Raw genomic sequence first — 14,127 nt, 5'->3', positions numbered from 1 at the left:
AAGGGAAGAAAAGGAAAGAAAACATGTTTCTCGTTTCTAGAATTGCATCATCTCGAACTGAATAGTTCTCCAATCAGCTTCCTGGGTTATCAGGCTCCAATAAAGTTGAATTTGAAATATGTTGCACTTATAAAATTACTAGGGCTAGTGGACCTATCCACTATAAAATAAAAGATAGTCTTGAAGCCAAGTCTGATCAGGAGCTTCCCAGCAAAATTCCTGCTGCCCCACTTTCCTCAAGGCCTCCTCCCGGACTCAATTCAGAAAATACAGCTCAACGGACTTCTCTACCAAAGTCAGTTAAGGACCTTTAAATGTTGTCTAGATTTGTTTGGTACTGGAAGAGAGACTAATCAAAATCGAACATATAATCACAAGAGTCTTTATACCCTAAAAACTTATCTGAAATACACTGAGAAGTAATCTTACTCCTTTCCTTATCAGGAACTATTACTCATTCATGTACTATTTAATCTGAGCTAGGGGGAAAAAACCCATTATGGAAGACATTACAATGGTCTTTAGAAGAAGAGATAATAGGAAAAGATTGTCATGAACAACACATGTAAAAACAGATATCTCTAGGCCCAAGTATTATATAGGGGTGATGGATTCAACAGAACACGATTTTTCTCCACACTGTGATGGGATAAGACTGAGGATTTGGCTATAGAAAAGAGAGGATAGAGCATGAGCAAGAGAAAACATGATAGGAGAAAATGAGGACAAAGAAACCCTCAGAGACAAAGATATATGTGAAAAAGAATCATTTTTATTATAAAACACACACATATTATATACATAAAAATTAGAAAATTCATATAAGCAATAAAATTCTTCTATCTATAAATAGTAGGTTCTCCTAATGATATATGCATACTGCACTGTGATAAAAGGACCATATGTCTTATTCATGTTAATTCAATGGATAATCTTTAGAGGAATAATTGTAAAGTATTTTTCTATACACATATGCAAGTAAAGTAGAATTAACGCAACACATTATTTTGTACTTGGGATTATACTACAAATATGTTTCTATATACATCTACACTTGGTTACTATATTTTATGACTTGAATGTACCATAGTACATAGAAATAGTCTCAAACTTTTATAAGCATTATGGTTTCCTGAAGAACTTATTAAAAATTCCAGCTTCTGAGTCTTCACCCCAATCCCAAAGCCTGAGTTCATTTAACAGAACTGGGTCCTGGGAAACTGGGGGTTTTTTTGTTTGTTTTTTAATATAAGAGCCAAGATGACTTCCCTGCCACACTAAGAATTATTATTCTATCAAACTATAGAAACTAAGGACATGTTTACACTCTTCATTATTTGTAAACATCTATCCTCTAAAATCCTTGTCTGTGTTTTAAGAAAAAAAATATATGAAAATCTGTTATCACTATTTAGTGTTGTAAAATAAAGGACCTGATGCTTACAGTTTTTAGCCAGTATGCAGTCAGTCAACAATGCGGAGATCTTCCGTACAATCTCTGCTTCTGAAAACAGCCAAACATTTCCCACAAACCTGTGATAGGTCCTTCTAAGGAACCTGGGAACTCTTATCTTACAGAGCCTTTTGGATGTGCACATATTTAGTTACACCTTAACTTCCAATTATCACGCAAAGGTCCAAAAAAAGATCTGAAAGCATACTTAGACGTTCCTTTGTGGTTTACCTCATTGATTTGGCCTCCCACGTTGCCTGCCTTTTCAATACTGCCTTGCTCCTGTCTTTGGTTTTGTGCTGGGGAGGGGCTGCCCCCATCACTGATCAAACCTTTGAGTAACCTCATCATCCACAGTCAGGCTTGGAATCCCAGCAGTCAATGAAGCTAAATAGCAATAAAGAGTCCTAGCACTTTTTGACCAAATAATCCCTGTGTTAATTATGTCTTCCAAGCATTTGTGGAGCCACAGTGACCGTGGAAGTGAAGAACGTTCTCTACAAGGAACATGATGAGCTAGAACCACGTCCCAGAAAGAGGAGGAATCCAGCCAGTTCCAGCTGACTCCACCTCTTCCCAAAATGGCTACAGCAACTTCTGACTGATGCCTTTGCCTCCAAAAGCCTCCTCAAATCTATCCCAGAGGTGGGCACATATCTGACCAAACGAAGTGCTTTCTAAAACCCTTCTGTGGTTCTCCATTACATTGGTCTAAAATCCAAACACTTGACTATGACTAGCCAGTACCACATGAGGTAGCCAATGTTATTATCTCTCCAGACTCATGCCTCTCCTCCCAACAACCCTTCTTCTGTGCATGCATGCACCCATACATACATAGCTACTGTGAGCTCCAGTCATAAACCTACTCCTTTCACATTCTCAGATGCATCACATCTTCCCACCTGGGGGCCTTTCCCAGGTACTGATTCTTCCACTTGACACATTGTGGGCAACTTTCCTGCTGACAAACTTCCACTTACCTTGATTGAGATGTTGATTTCCTAGGAAGCCTGCTTTCATCCCTTTCCTCTCTTATAGACTGAATAATAGCCAAAGAGATTATATTCTGATTCTTGGAATTTGTTAATGTTACCTTACTTGGAAAAAAGATATAAAAGATCTGAACAGATGTAATCAATGATCATCAAATAAGATTACTCTGGATTATCCAAGTGGACCTGAATTGCTTTATATATATTCCATAAAGAGGCAAATAAATACAATACAGAGTCATGAGAAAGCTATGTGAAGCCAGAGGCAGAGATCAAGTAATGCAGTCCACAGCAGCCAAGAAGGAAGGAATTCTCCTCAGGATTCTCCACTGGATCTTACAGAGGAAACAACTTCTTGCTGTATTTTTCACCTCCGGAGCTATGAGAAAATATTTTTTAAGCCATCACCAAAAACATTGATACATCCTCCAACTTAGAAGACATTCCCCTTTCCCTTTTCTCCCAGGGCACTTACAGTGCTGAACTGTTACTTCCCATTTCTTTGACTTTAAACTCTATGAGATTATGATGAAGAACATTGTCTCTTTGGTTCCCTATGGATTTTCAGTGCCAAACACAGGGCCTTTTATATATTAGGTACTCAGTAAGTTCAATAGATGAATGTATGAGTTAATGAATGAACAAGAATGAGAAAACAGGGACAGCTAAAAACTATTATTTGAAAGGCTGTTACTTAAACACAGGAGAAGAAGTGAAAATGTCTGCTATATCAGCCTCTAGGCCAAACACCATGCCTGTTATCTCATTAATGTAACATGCTTAAAGAATAGCCATTACCATTGTCACTTTGTTTTTAGGTCCAAGAAATGAACTCATGAGCCAGGCACCAGTGGCTAATGCCTCTAACTACTCAGGAGGCTGAGATCTGAGGATCATGGCTCAAAGCCAGCCAGGGCAGAAAAGTCCATGAGACTCTTATCGCCAGTCAACCAGAAAACTGGAAGTGGTACTGTGGCTCAAGTGATAGAGCACTCACCTGGAGCTAAAGAGCTCAGGAACAGCACCTGGGCTCAGAGTTCAAGCCCCATGCCCGACAACAAAAGAAAAAAAAGTAAAATAAACTCATGTTGGATCTCATAGGAACAAAAAGACATATGTGAGGAGCATAAGAATATAGCAAAGCCCAAGGGGTAAATGTCACAGAGGAGATAAAGTTCAACTAGAAAAGTTGTTCTTTATATTAAAAACCGGCACTACCCAACAATGAAATGAGTTTTCTCAAAAATCAGAGTGTAATACAGCTGGTGTCCTGGGAAGATCATTCATCAGAGTACACACACACACACACACACACACACACACACACACACACACACACACAATCCAATTCAAGGTGCAGATTGATAAAGGTTATAGAAAACTGTAAAGATCTTTACAATGCAAACTCTCATTTTAGGATGGGCTGGAAACAGCTTCATTCAAAGTTTAATAAGCAGATGGTTTTATTCTTTGGGATGTAAAATCCAGTGGAGAGTTAACAACATGCATCCCATATACCAAAACAACATGGAGGTAGCATAAGATCATTGCCTCCCTCAATGAGTTTTCCCAAAGTTTCATCATCCATTATCCCTTTCCTTCCTTTCTGAAACGTCATTCTTGAAAACATCAGTCTTCAAAATTACGCCAAACCTCATCCCATCTTTCCCAACACTAGACCAAGATTCAAAGTTCAGAAAAACACTGCCAAAGGTTTTCCAAGCCTTGTATACCATTTCCCAAAGTATGCTTAGTCAAACTAGATATTCCATGAAAAGAGTCTTCCCCAGAAATAGCATTTGCTCCATGAACATTCCACAACAATGGTGAGTCATTCTTTTCAAATTTTAATGAAACTTTTATAATTCACTCACTTTATTGTCTATCTCTTTCTTCCAAAAACAGATCAGTAAGTCAAGATTGAGTTCACCTGCAAATCCCCAAAATGATATGAATTTTCTCCTTTCAAAATCCAGGACTTGTACTTCTCTAAGCCTGCTTTCTTTTTTTTTTTTTTTGGTGGAGGAGAGTTAGAATGCAGAAGACTGAACTCAGCAACCAGGCATTAATCACTCTGCCTGTGAACTGCACCCCCAGCCCTTGGCATTTTTATTTAATCAAGCTTCTCAAAGGTCACGTGTTATCGTTATTTATCTCTCTCAAATTCTCCCTATGAGACACTATCTGTTCCCTACAGTACCTTTCATATTGCATAGCGCATGGCAATGAATTGAACTGGTCAAAGTTTTGCTACACTGTCGAATTTATGTAAATCTGATTATATTTTACTAATACGTAGAAATTCTTTGTTTCTTTTCTTTTTTTTAACTGTTTTTCTTAGTTTTGGTTTTTGTCTTTTCTTTTTGGTACTGGGGATCGAACTCAGGACATTGCACTTGTTAGGCAAGCACTTTGCCACTGAGCTACAACCCAGCCCCTAGAAATTCTTGATGATAGGACAATTAATACTTTCTTAATTCACTTCTAATTTGATGAACTCTCAATTTGGAAAGATTAACAAATCACTACAAATAGAAACAACCACTACCAAGGTTTTAAGGTTTTTCCTCACTGCTATTAACTTAGTTGTTTCTCCATCCTCCTAGGTTGGGTGATCACCACTTAGGGAAAAAAAAAATCAGGGCTGGGAAGGTGACTCGGTGGTAGAGCGCTTGCCTTGCATGCATGAGGCCCTGGGTTTGATTCCTCAGCACCACATAAGCAGAAAAGGCTGGAAATGGTGCTGTGGCTCAAGTGGTAGAGTGCTACCCTTGAGCTGAAGAGCTGAGGGACAGCACCCAGGATCAGAGGTCAGGCCCATGACCAACCAAAAAAAAAATCAGTAATACCAATGTATTTCTTGTGTTGGTAAGTTCTTACTTTCTATATTAACATATTAATATATGGCAATATCTACTTTTGAAAATGGATGCATAATTCTACACATGCATAAATTCATATATACCAAGAATTTCTAACATTTGGTATTTTCTGTGTATTTTTAACCATTTAAATAGCCCTGGAGCTTTTTATAATATGTATAAGTGGGGAAAGTCTATCAGAGTTGAAAATGATATTAGTTAGGAGAACATATGGCCCAATAGCCACCTTTTATTTATCTGATTTCCCAACATGCCCCAAAATATAAGGTAGTAGTTGCTTTACAAAATACCCAAGGTTAAGCTCAGAATGGTATTATTACCTTTCCAAAGTATACTTAAATTTTAACTGTTGGTGAATAGTTATAATAAAATGTGTGTAGTGTGATAAAGCAACTGAGTGCTCCGGGAGACCTGAGCCAAAATAACATAGATATTACAGAAAATGCAATTTACCCCTAAGTAGGGAAAAGACAGAGCATGCAGAGTGTGGAAGACGGGCATCACTTTCCTATGCCATGGTCTCAGGGCTGGGCTCTTCTTCCTAGGCCGCTGTATTACAAGCCATATTTAGCCAAATTCATTCCGACTCGAAGATTTTAGCACAACTTGCCCCCCCCCCACTGTCTGAAATAATCTTCCCCCCCGTATCTGAATAAGACTGGACTCTTCTTTCAGAATTTCTGCTTCAATGTCAATTCATCGATTGGATCATTGAGTGCCCGTTCTAACAGCAACATGGCAAGTCATTCTCAGTTTTCATCATGGTGCTTATCATTGCCTGACATTATCTTATCTATTTGTTTGCAAACTGTTTCCCCATCACCTCCATAGTTCCAGTGCTAATACTATGCTTCATATACAGTAAACACAGTAAATGTGAGTTGAAGGGGTAGATGACTAAGTGGATAAGTAGGTACATGAGAAACTTTCTGCTTGCAAAGGTTGCTGGACATGTGTTACTCATGGTACATTAAGTGTAAGTCCTGACGGTAACTTGTCTTCACATCTGCATAGCAGTGATGGGAAAGGTAAAAAACTGGAACCCTTATTTCAAAGCTGTAAGCACTTCTCTATCTTTTAGGGCAGAGACTCAAAGGAATCTTTAGTACAAACCAAACCCGTCATTCTGGGAAAATCACTGGAGCAGGCCTTTCATTCGTAGAGCAAAGACCCTAATTATAAGTATAGATACCTGAGACAATGTCACACCAGGAAAGCGAATCACTCTTCTGAGAATGTAAAAGGTTGTCTGTAAAGTGGGAAGACTATGCTTCCTTTGAAGAAATGTTTCTTTTCTGAGAATGAACTTAGATGATGCTGTGTCTGCACACGTGCTCTGTCCTCATGGCACAGTGTTTCATTTGAAGAGAGGAATGCAGAAAATCTATTTCTGGAGCCTTCCAAATGCAGAATATACAGATTTGATTTTACTTTGTTTCCAAGTAGACTTACGTAGATTCTATGACATAATACTTGGCATTAAGCTCTGCTGTGGTACTCTGAGCAAAGTCTCAGACTTTGAGAAAGTTTTGAGTGATTAATGCATGAATTAATGAATGAGTGAATGAAGAGACTGCCCCTTTTTGAATTTAAGAAAAGAAAAAATGTAATGGCATGGGCACACACAAACACATGCACATGTGCACATACAATTATTCACATGCATGTATTTTTAGTACAAGTAGTGTCCATATCAATAATGACCTATTACGCTCTGTTGCAGGAGATGCCAATTGGCCCTGTAGATGAGGTGAAGTTCCTAAGAAGGAAGATGATCTAGAAATGAATAGAGCACTGAGGAAATTGAACTTGGACTAGATGTCTAATGAAAAGTTTTCCTTTGTTAGGAATTCACTGTTTAGAACTTGGACCCTAAAAAAATCAACCTATTTTCAAAAGGCTCCTTATCAACTCTTCTTCTTTTATATAGCAACTTTTTATTGTGATTAATTGATTACATAAATTTCACAGTATTGAAAGATAGTGATACTTAAAGTCACAAACATATTCTAACTTTCATGGGGCAAATTGTCGTTATTCATGGTCTATAAAGTTTGTGAATTCTATGAGCTTTGACAATACAGTTATTTCTTCCATATTGGGTGATATGTACATTTCCTTTTGCTTAGTGTCAGCTGTTCCCTCTTTCCAGCTCACTCCCTCCCTCTCATTGCTGCCATTGAGTTGCTTAGTTCATTTTGATCAATGACCAGTGCACCTGATGGGCACTGCTGTTGTATGTTTTCCCCTATTTTCCTCTGTTTCTGTGTCCTCCTCCTAGTTTCCTTCTGTGTGCACATATATGTGGTCAGCAGCATGGGGGTCATTTAGTAATTATACGACCAGATGAGTGGAGGTCCTTTGTTTCTCAAGTCTTGTTTACTTTGTTGTACCTCCTTATGTTTTGGATTTAACATCCACATATCAGGGAAACCATGTGCCATTTGTCTCTTTGCTCTTGGCTTACCTCACCCAACATGATTTTTTCTAGTTCCATCCATTTCCCTGAAAATGCCATTATTTTGTCCTTTCTAATGGCTGCATACTATTCCATTGAATATAGGTACCACAATTTTTGGATGCATTCATCTGTAGTGGGGCATCTGGGTTGTTTCCATATCCTAGCTATTGTAAACAGTGCTGCAATGAACATGGAGGTACATGTTTTTTTGTTTTTTTTATCCTGGTTCCCGTTGTTCAGGATAGATGGCTAGGAGTGGTATGGCTGGGTCATAGGGGAGGTCTATATTTAGCTTTCTGCTTTCCAAAGTAGTTGTATTTGTGTACATTCCCACCAGCAGTGCAATAGGGTTTCATCTTTCTCCTCATGCCCTCCAGCATTTGTCTTTGGCTGAACTTAGGATTCGAGACATTCGACTGGGGTAAGGTGGTATCTCAGGATGTTTTTATTTGCATTTCCTTTACAGCCAAGGATGGTGAACATTTCCTCATGGGTTTCTTTGCCATTTTTACCTCTTCTTCTGAGCAGTCTCTCTTTAGTTCCCTTGCCCATTTAGTAATTGGTTTGTTAGGTTTGGGAGGGATTGGTTTCTTGAGTTCCCTGTATATACTGGATATTAGCCCCTTTTCTGATATATTGCTGATAAATATTTTTCCCAATTAGTTGGCTGTCTTTCTAGTTTGTTTGCTATATCAACCTATTTTCTTGCTGATATCAACCTATTTTCAAAAGGCTCCTTACCCACTCATCTTGCTAATGAAAAGCAGTACTTACAATGACATCCTAAGTTATAGAAATAAACTCCTTCATATTCACAAAATAAGTTGGTTCAGTTGTTCCAGCATATTAAGGAAATAGTCAATAGTATGATAAATACTGACCACCCACTACACACACATTACAGGCTGAGAAAACACTGGTAAGCAAAATCAACATCACCCCTACACTTGGATTACTCGGCAACAACAGTGAGGAAATAGATTTCAGCCAAAGAGATTCTTCCTAATCACAAATCACAACAAATGCAAAGAAGCCATGGAAACCTGTAACAGTTACTTGTCACCTAATCTAGGTATAAAGAGCTCCTAAAGAAATAATTCTTGTTGAACCAAGATCTCAGTAATGAGTAGGACTACTATACCATCAAAGAGGAAGACGGAACATTGCAAGAACAGGAAACAGGATGTACAAAGACCTGAAAAAAAAATGGAACATGGCACACTGATGGCCTAGAAAAGAAGCCATCAGCTCCAGGAAGAGGCAAAGGTCCAGAATGAGAATAGAAGGAGGCTGCAATGCTTGGTAAGAAATGTACGCATTATCCTGCCCATGTAACTGTAACTCCTCTGTACAGTATGTTCACAAATAAAATTAAATTAAATTTAAAAAAAAAAAAAAAAGAAATTCACAGGCATCAAATCACACACCGCCAGTGACTCATGTTAAAGATTTCTGCATTTGTTCACAAAGCCACAAGAAACTTCCAAGGGATTTAGAAAGACTACTCTAGTTCCAGGTAGAGTTTCAGTTGGAAAAAGGAAGAAGTGACTTGGTAGAAGTACTTAGGAGGTTTCTAGTGAGTAAGTGATCTTTCAGTTCAAATGGACACCTCTAGACTAAGCTTTATGATCCTAAAACTAGCAGTCTGCACACCAAATGTGGGGTTGGGGACTATCAGATCCACCAACAGAAGATGCTGGAAGTTTAAAGCCAGAAGGGGCCTACCCTTTCCTGACAGACCCATGTCTGCATGGATGTCACTCCAGGCTGGATTTTTCACCCCAGAGCAGCAATGCCACCTTTTACAGCAGTAGCTGAATCCACTTTACAGCTCAGAGGTCTATACCCCAGGCACGCAAGACTCGTCCTGTACATTTCTAAATTTTAGTAACTCCATCTTCCTCTCATGTTTCCCTAACCCTATAAATGATAACTACAACTACCACCTCTATGCATTCCTTTTATTCCTCCATACCCAGCTAAACACCATATACCTGGCTAACAATTTTTAGTTTAAACTATTCTCTGTTCAAGTAGTCAGTGTGACTTCTGTAGCCTGATGGACAATGATATACATAGGTGGTTAGAGCAGCACTGGGGAAAGCAGGGACAAAATGAGGAAAGTCATTCTGTCTGAAGTTATAGTCCAAATCCGTGGTTCCATAGTAATTTGTTCATTAAAGTAACAAGGAGAGGGTTTATAGAGTTGATGGGTAATGGGTAAAAACCGAGCCCATAATAGGCACATCATCTTCATTGAGAAATTAAAGTGGGCTTTATAAAAGTTTGAAGGGTCACAAGACATACGTACAATTTCTAGCTTATATACAACATAAGCTATATTATATTTCATATAGGCCATAAGTATAATATATATCAATATGTTGAGAAATATATACTACTGCTTGGCATAATAGTTCATATCTGTAATTCTAGCAACTCAGGAGTTAGGAGTAGGACCATCTTGAATTTGAGCCCATTATTAAACTGGGCAACAATGACAGCAAGATCTTATCTCAAAAAAAAAAAAAAAAGGGCTGGAGCTGAGGCTCAGTGGTAGAGTATTTGCCTTGTATTCAAAAGGACCTAAGTTCCATTCCTCGGTACCACTACTTTAAAATTTTGGTACAGCTATGCCAAAATAAGTATGCTACTATTACTATGCTCATAGAGTGTTGCCCAATACTTTTAATACTGAATTTTTGTAAAACATCTTTTAGTCCTATTGGTTTATATGAGGCAAACACTCTTTTGCCCAACTTGAGAATAGATTCATTGTCATTGACTATTCCCTTGGCAAAAATAAAGCACACAGCTGTTGTTTGACTTTTAAGATATGATTTGAAATGTCTTGGGAAAATAAAGACCTGAGCTTTCCTTTATCTGGGCTATGAGAAAGCGAACATTTTCCTAATGTTATTAATAAAACATTTAAACTGCTTGATAGATCTGTGAAATATTAATTATGTTTTAAGAATATAACTTTTATTAAATTTTAAGTAACGTTAATTTAAAATTGCAATGTCTCTTAATGTTTGTTTTATTTACTAACCAAAACTATCAGTTCACAGAAACTCCTGTCCAATTTTTTTCTCTTAATATATCTGAATTTGAAAGTTAACCTATTAGATTCTGTCCTGTCTTAATTATGATTTCTAAGCCACATCATTTTTCTATTATGGATTTTTACCTTCTCCATTCTTTTATATTCATATTCTTTAATCAGTTTCCTCTCTGCAACTTTAGTCCTTGGTATCCTCTTAGATTATTCCCAATTTAGCAAGTAAAATTCAAAATACTCACTGAAATATAAAATCCAATTATCTACAAATACTTTATAGTCTAAGTATTTCCCAAATATTGTATGAGACTTATTCATGCTAAAAATGATTTGTTGCATATCTGAGACTCAAACTTAACTAAATTTTCTGTATTTTATTCAGAAACCTACTCCAAAATAATATATGGATCTTTCCTTGACCCAATCCAATCCTACTATAGATTCCATATATATTTTTAAAAACCATACTTCAGATTAGTCCATACATTCTCTACCACCTTGTTTCTGTTCTTCAATTTTTCAGGCCAAGAGAAATCATGAATGATTTGAAAATACAAGTAGCTTACCTGAGAATTGAAGGCCAATGCGCAATACTATTTTCAAATGTCATGCTGGTATTTTATCTGATTGTTCTCAAGTGAATATATTCTATTCACTGGCCCTATTACTTACCATGCCTTCTTGTTTCCATATCTTGTCAAAATACTCAAACTTCTAGAATATATTTTCATCTTTAAAGACCCAGATAAAAAATAGTAATATTACTTTGTGAAAGAACAATCAATATATGCTACATATACATACATATTTATATATATATATATACATGCGTGTGTGTATATATATTATATATATATATATAATTTTTTGAGGGCCTGGGCACTGTTTCAAGGCTAACACTCTACCACTTTGAGCCACAGCATCATTTCTGATTTTCTGGTTTTCCGGTGGTTAATTGGAATTGAAAGTCTCTTGGACTTTCCTGCCCAGGCTGGCTTTGAACCACAATTTTCAGATCTCAGCCACCTAAGTAGGATTACAGTTGTGAGCCACCAGCGCCTGACTGTATTATAATTCTATAGCAATAATTGTTAGCTTTGTCTTGAGACTTCAAGAAAAATAAAGAAAATGAATGAGGGCAGAAGGTATGGTTTAAGAGGTAGAGCACCATCCATGAGCAAAGTGAGCCCAGTGAACTTGAGGCCCTGAGTTCAAGCCTCAGTATCACTAAAAGAAGAAGGAGAAGGAGGAGGAAAAGGAAGATAAAGAAGAAGAAGAGGAGGATGCAGAAGAGGAGGAAGAGGAGGAGACGGAAGATGAGGAGGAGGAAGACAAGGAGGGGGAGGACAAGGAGAAGGAGGATAAGGAGGAGAAAAAGAAATAGGAAAAATATTGATCCAATTCTTATTGCACATTTTCTATTGCTATATTGAACCCAAAAATTCCAGCCTGGAAAATTATGTGGAAACAGACTAACAATGCTAGATCCTTTACACATGAGGAATCAATTAGAACTGTCTAGAATGGAAAAACTTATAAATAAACCACTAGGTACCTATGCACTAGTGAAATGAAATCACTCCCTACTTTTGCCCATTTTGGTTCCAAACTAAACTACAGTTGTTTTGCTATTATCCTTGAATCTCAATTTGTTCTATTTATACTGTGGGGCCATCTTATAACTCTGAGAGTTTGTCCTTTATGCCAAAGCTTAAGTATGCAGCTTAAACCATATTCAATATATTATTTTTAATTTTCCCAAATATGGTAAAGGGAATACACAAAATAATCTCAAACATCCCAAATAAATTTTGGAAGTTTAGGCACTTTTCTCAAAAAAAAAATCATTAGGGTTACAACTTTTATATTAAATTACAATTGGGTAGAAGATTAACAATGCAGGTCCCTTTTTAAACAGCAGAACCAATAGTGCTTGCACTGTGTTTCTTTCCCCCTTAATATCACCATATATGGAAACTTAACCCAAAAAAGAAATTGCTTTCTGAGAAATGATAAAAAGAAACTTACAGTAGATGAGCACAGTGACTCGAGTCAGCAAAGTAGAGACAAGCTACTCCTCCTTGCTGGCTAGTTGGAATAGTTTACATCATATTCTGTGTAGAGGTTTCTCAACCTGCTCCCTTGCACAACCTTCAGAACTAGAGGGGAAAATGATTTTCCTACTCTGAGAATGGTATGGCTGCTTTCCCATCAAGAACACCAGATGTCAGTCATAACGGAATCCCCAGCATCATCGAAGTGCTCTAGGAGAATCAAGTGTGGGTCTGGCACTAGGGTGTAACCTTATACAGTTGGGAAATGACTGTTCTTGGGGTCACTCGATCCTCATGATAATGAATGGATGAGCCAGCACCTTCCCCTCACAATGTTGCTGAGTGGGTCTCCAGGAAATAGAGTGCCTTCACAGACACCAAACCCCAAACCAGTGAGAAGAGTAGCATTTCATTCATCCCCCACCCAGCTTTATGGAAACCAGATCTCTGGCTTGTGAAGAAGCCAGATGTCACACTTCCTCTGTTGGTTCAGGCAAATGCTGAGAGACACCTTGAGAGGTCATTGGGTTCATGCTTCTCTACCTAGAATACATCGTGTTTGCAAAGTATTTGGGGAGTTAATACTTTCAGTTAGAAAGACAGTGTACAGAGAACAGAACCATAAGATCCTTTCATATTCATCACTGTATCTCTCACATCAAGCACTGTCAGATAGACAATAAAAGCCCCATCCTTGTTAACTATACAAGTCTCTAGACATTCCCACAGTGACATCAAAGGAGGATATTCTTAGGAGAGGATCACAAAGGCTCAATAGCTATGTACATATGATCATATAAAATACTATTTATTGAAATAAAAATAAGAGGTTTTTTTTCTTTTATTACTGCTTTTATTTTCTATACCTTTTGTCTTGTTTGTAAGTTTTGGGAGAGGGAGAGGGAGACACAGAAATGGAGGGACAAAGAGTGAACAAATGCAACAGTGATACTCACTAGACACTATGTTGGAAATGAACTATACAACTTGTGGGAGGGGGTTGGGAAGAAAAAAACTGGGAGAATGGGAAGGAAGAAGTGACATTGTTCAAAAAGAAATGTATTCATTACCTCACTTATGTAACGTAAAACCTCTGTATATCACCTTTATGATAACAATATAAATAAATAAATAATTGTCCAATTGATGCTGGAGCTAGCTTGTAACTACTCAAAGCAATTAGTCATAAGCACCACTTCCCAACTCCACATCCAGTGACAC

General features: G+C 37.6%; 1 protein-coding gene across 1 annotated transcript in view; it reads right to left on the bottom strand.

Moving 5' to 3' along the window:
* Positions 1 to 836: 836 nt before the first annotated feature.
* The window catches only part of Cd28 (CD28 molecule), a 115,380-nt gene continuing 102,089 nt past the window's right edge, over positions 837 to 14,127 (bottom strand). The window contains exon 4 of the mRNA XM_042666982.1: positions 837 to 2,827. Coding sequence (XP_042522916.1) covers positions 2,816 to 2,827 — 12 coding nt within the window. The 3' untranslated portion in view covers positions 837 to 2,815. The remainder of the gene's footprint in view (positions 2,828 to 14,127) is intronic.

The sequence above is a fragment of the Dipodomys spectabilis genome, unplaced genomic scaffold, assembly GCF_019054845.1.
Source record: "Dipodomys spectabilis isolate Male_0828 unplaced genomic scaffold, ASM1905484v1 ptg000373l, whole genome shotgun sequence".
NCBI lineage: Eukaryota > Metazoa > Chordata > Mammalia > Rodentia > Heteromyidae > Dipodomys > Dipodomys spectabilis.
The sequence above is the reverse complement of the archived record's forward strand: the minus strand, read 5'-3'. Positions and strand labels throughout refer to the sequence as shown.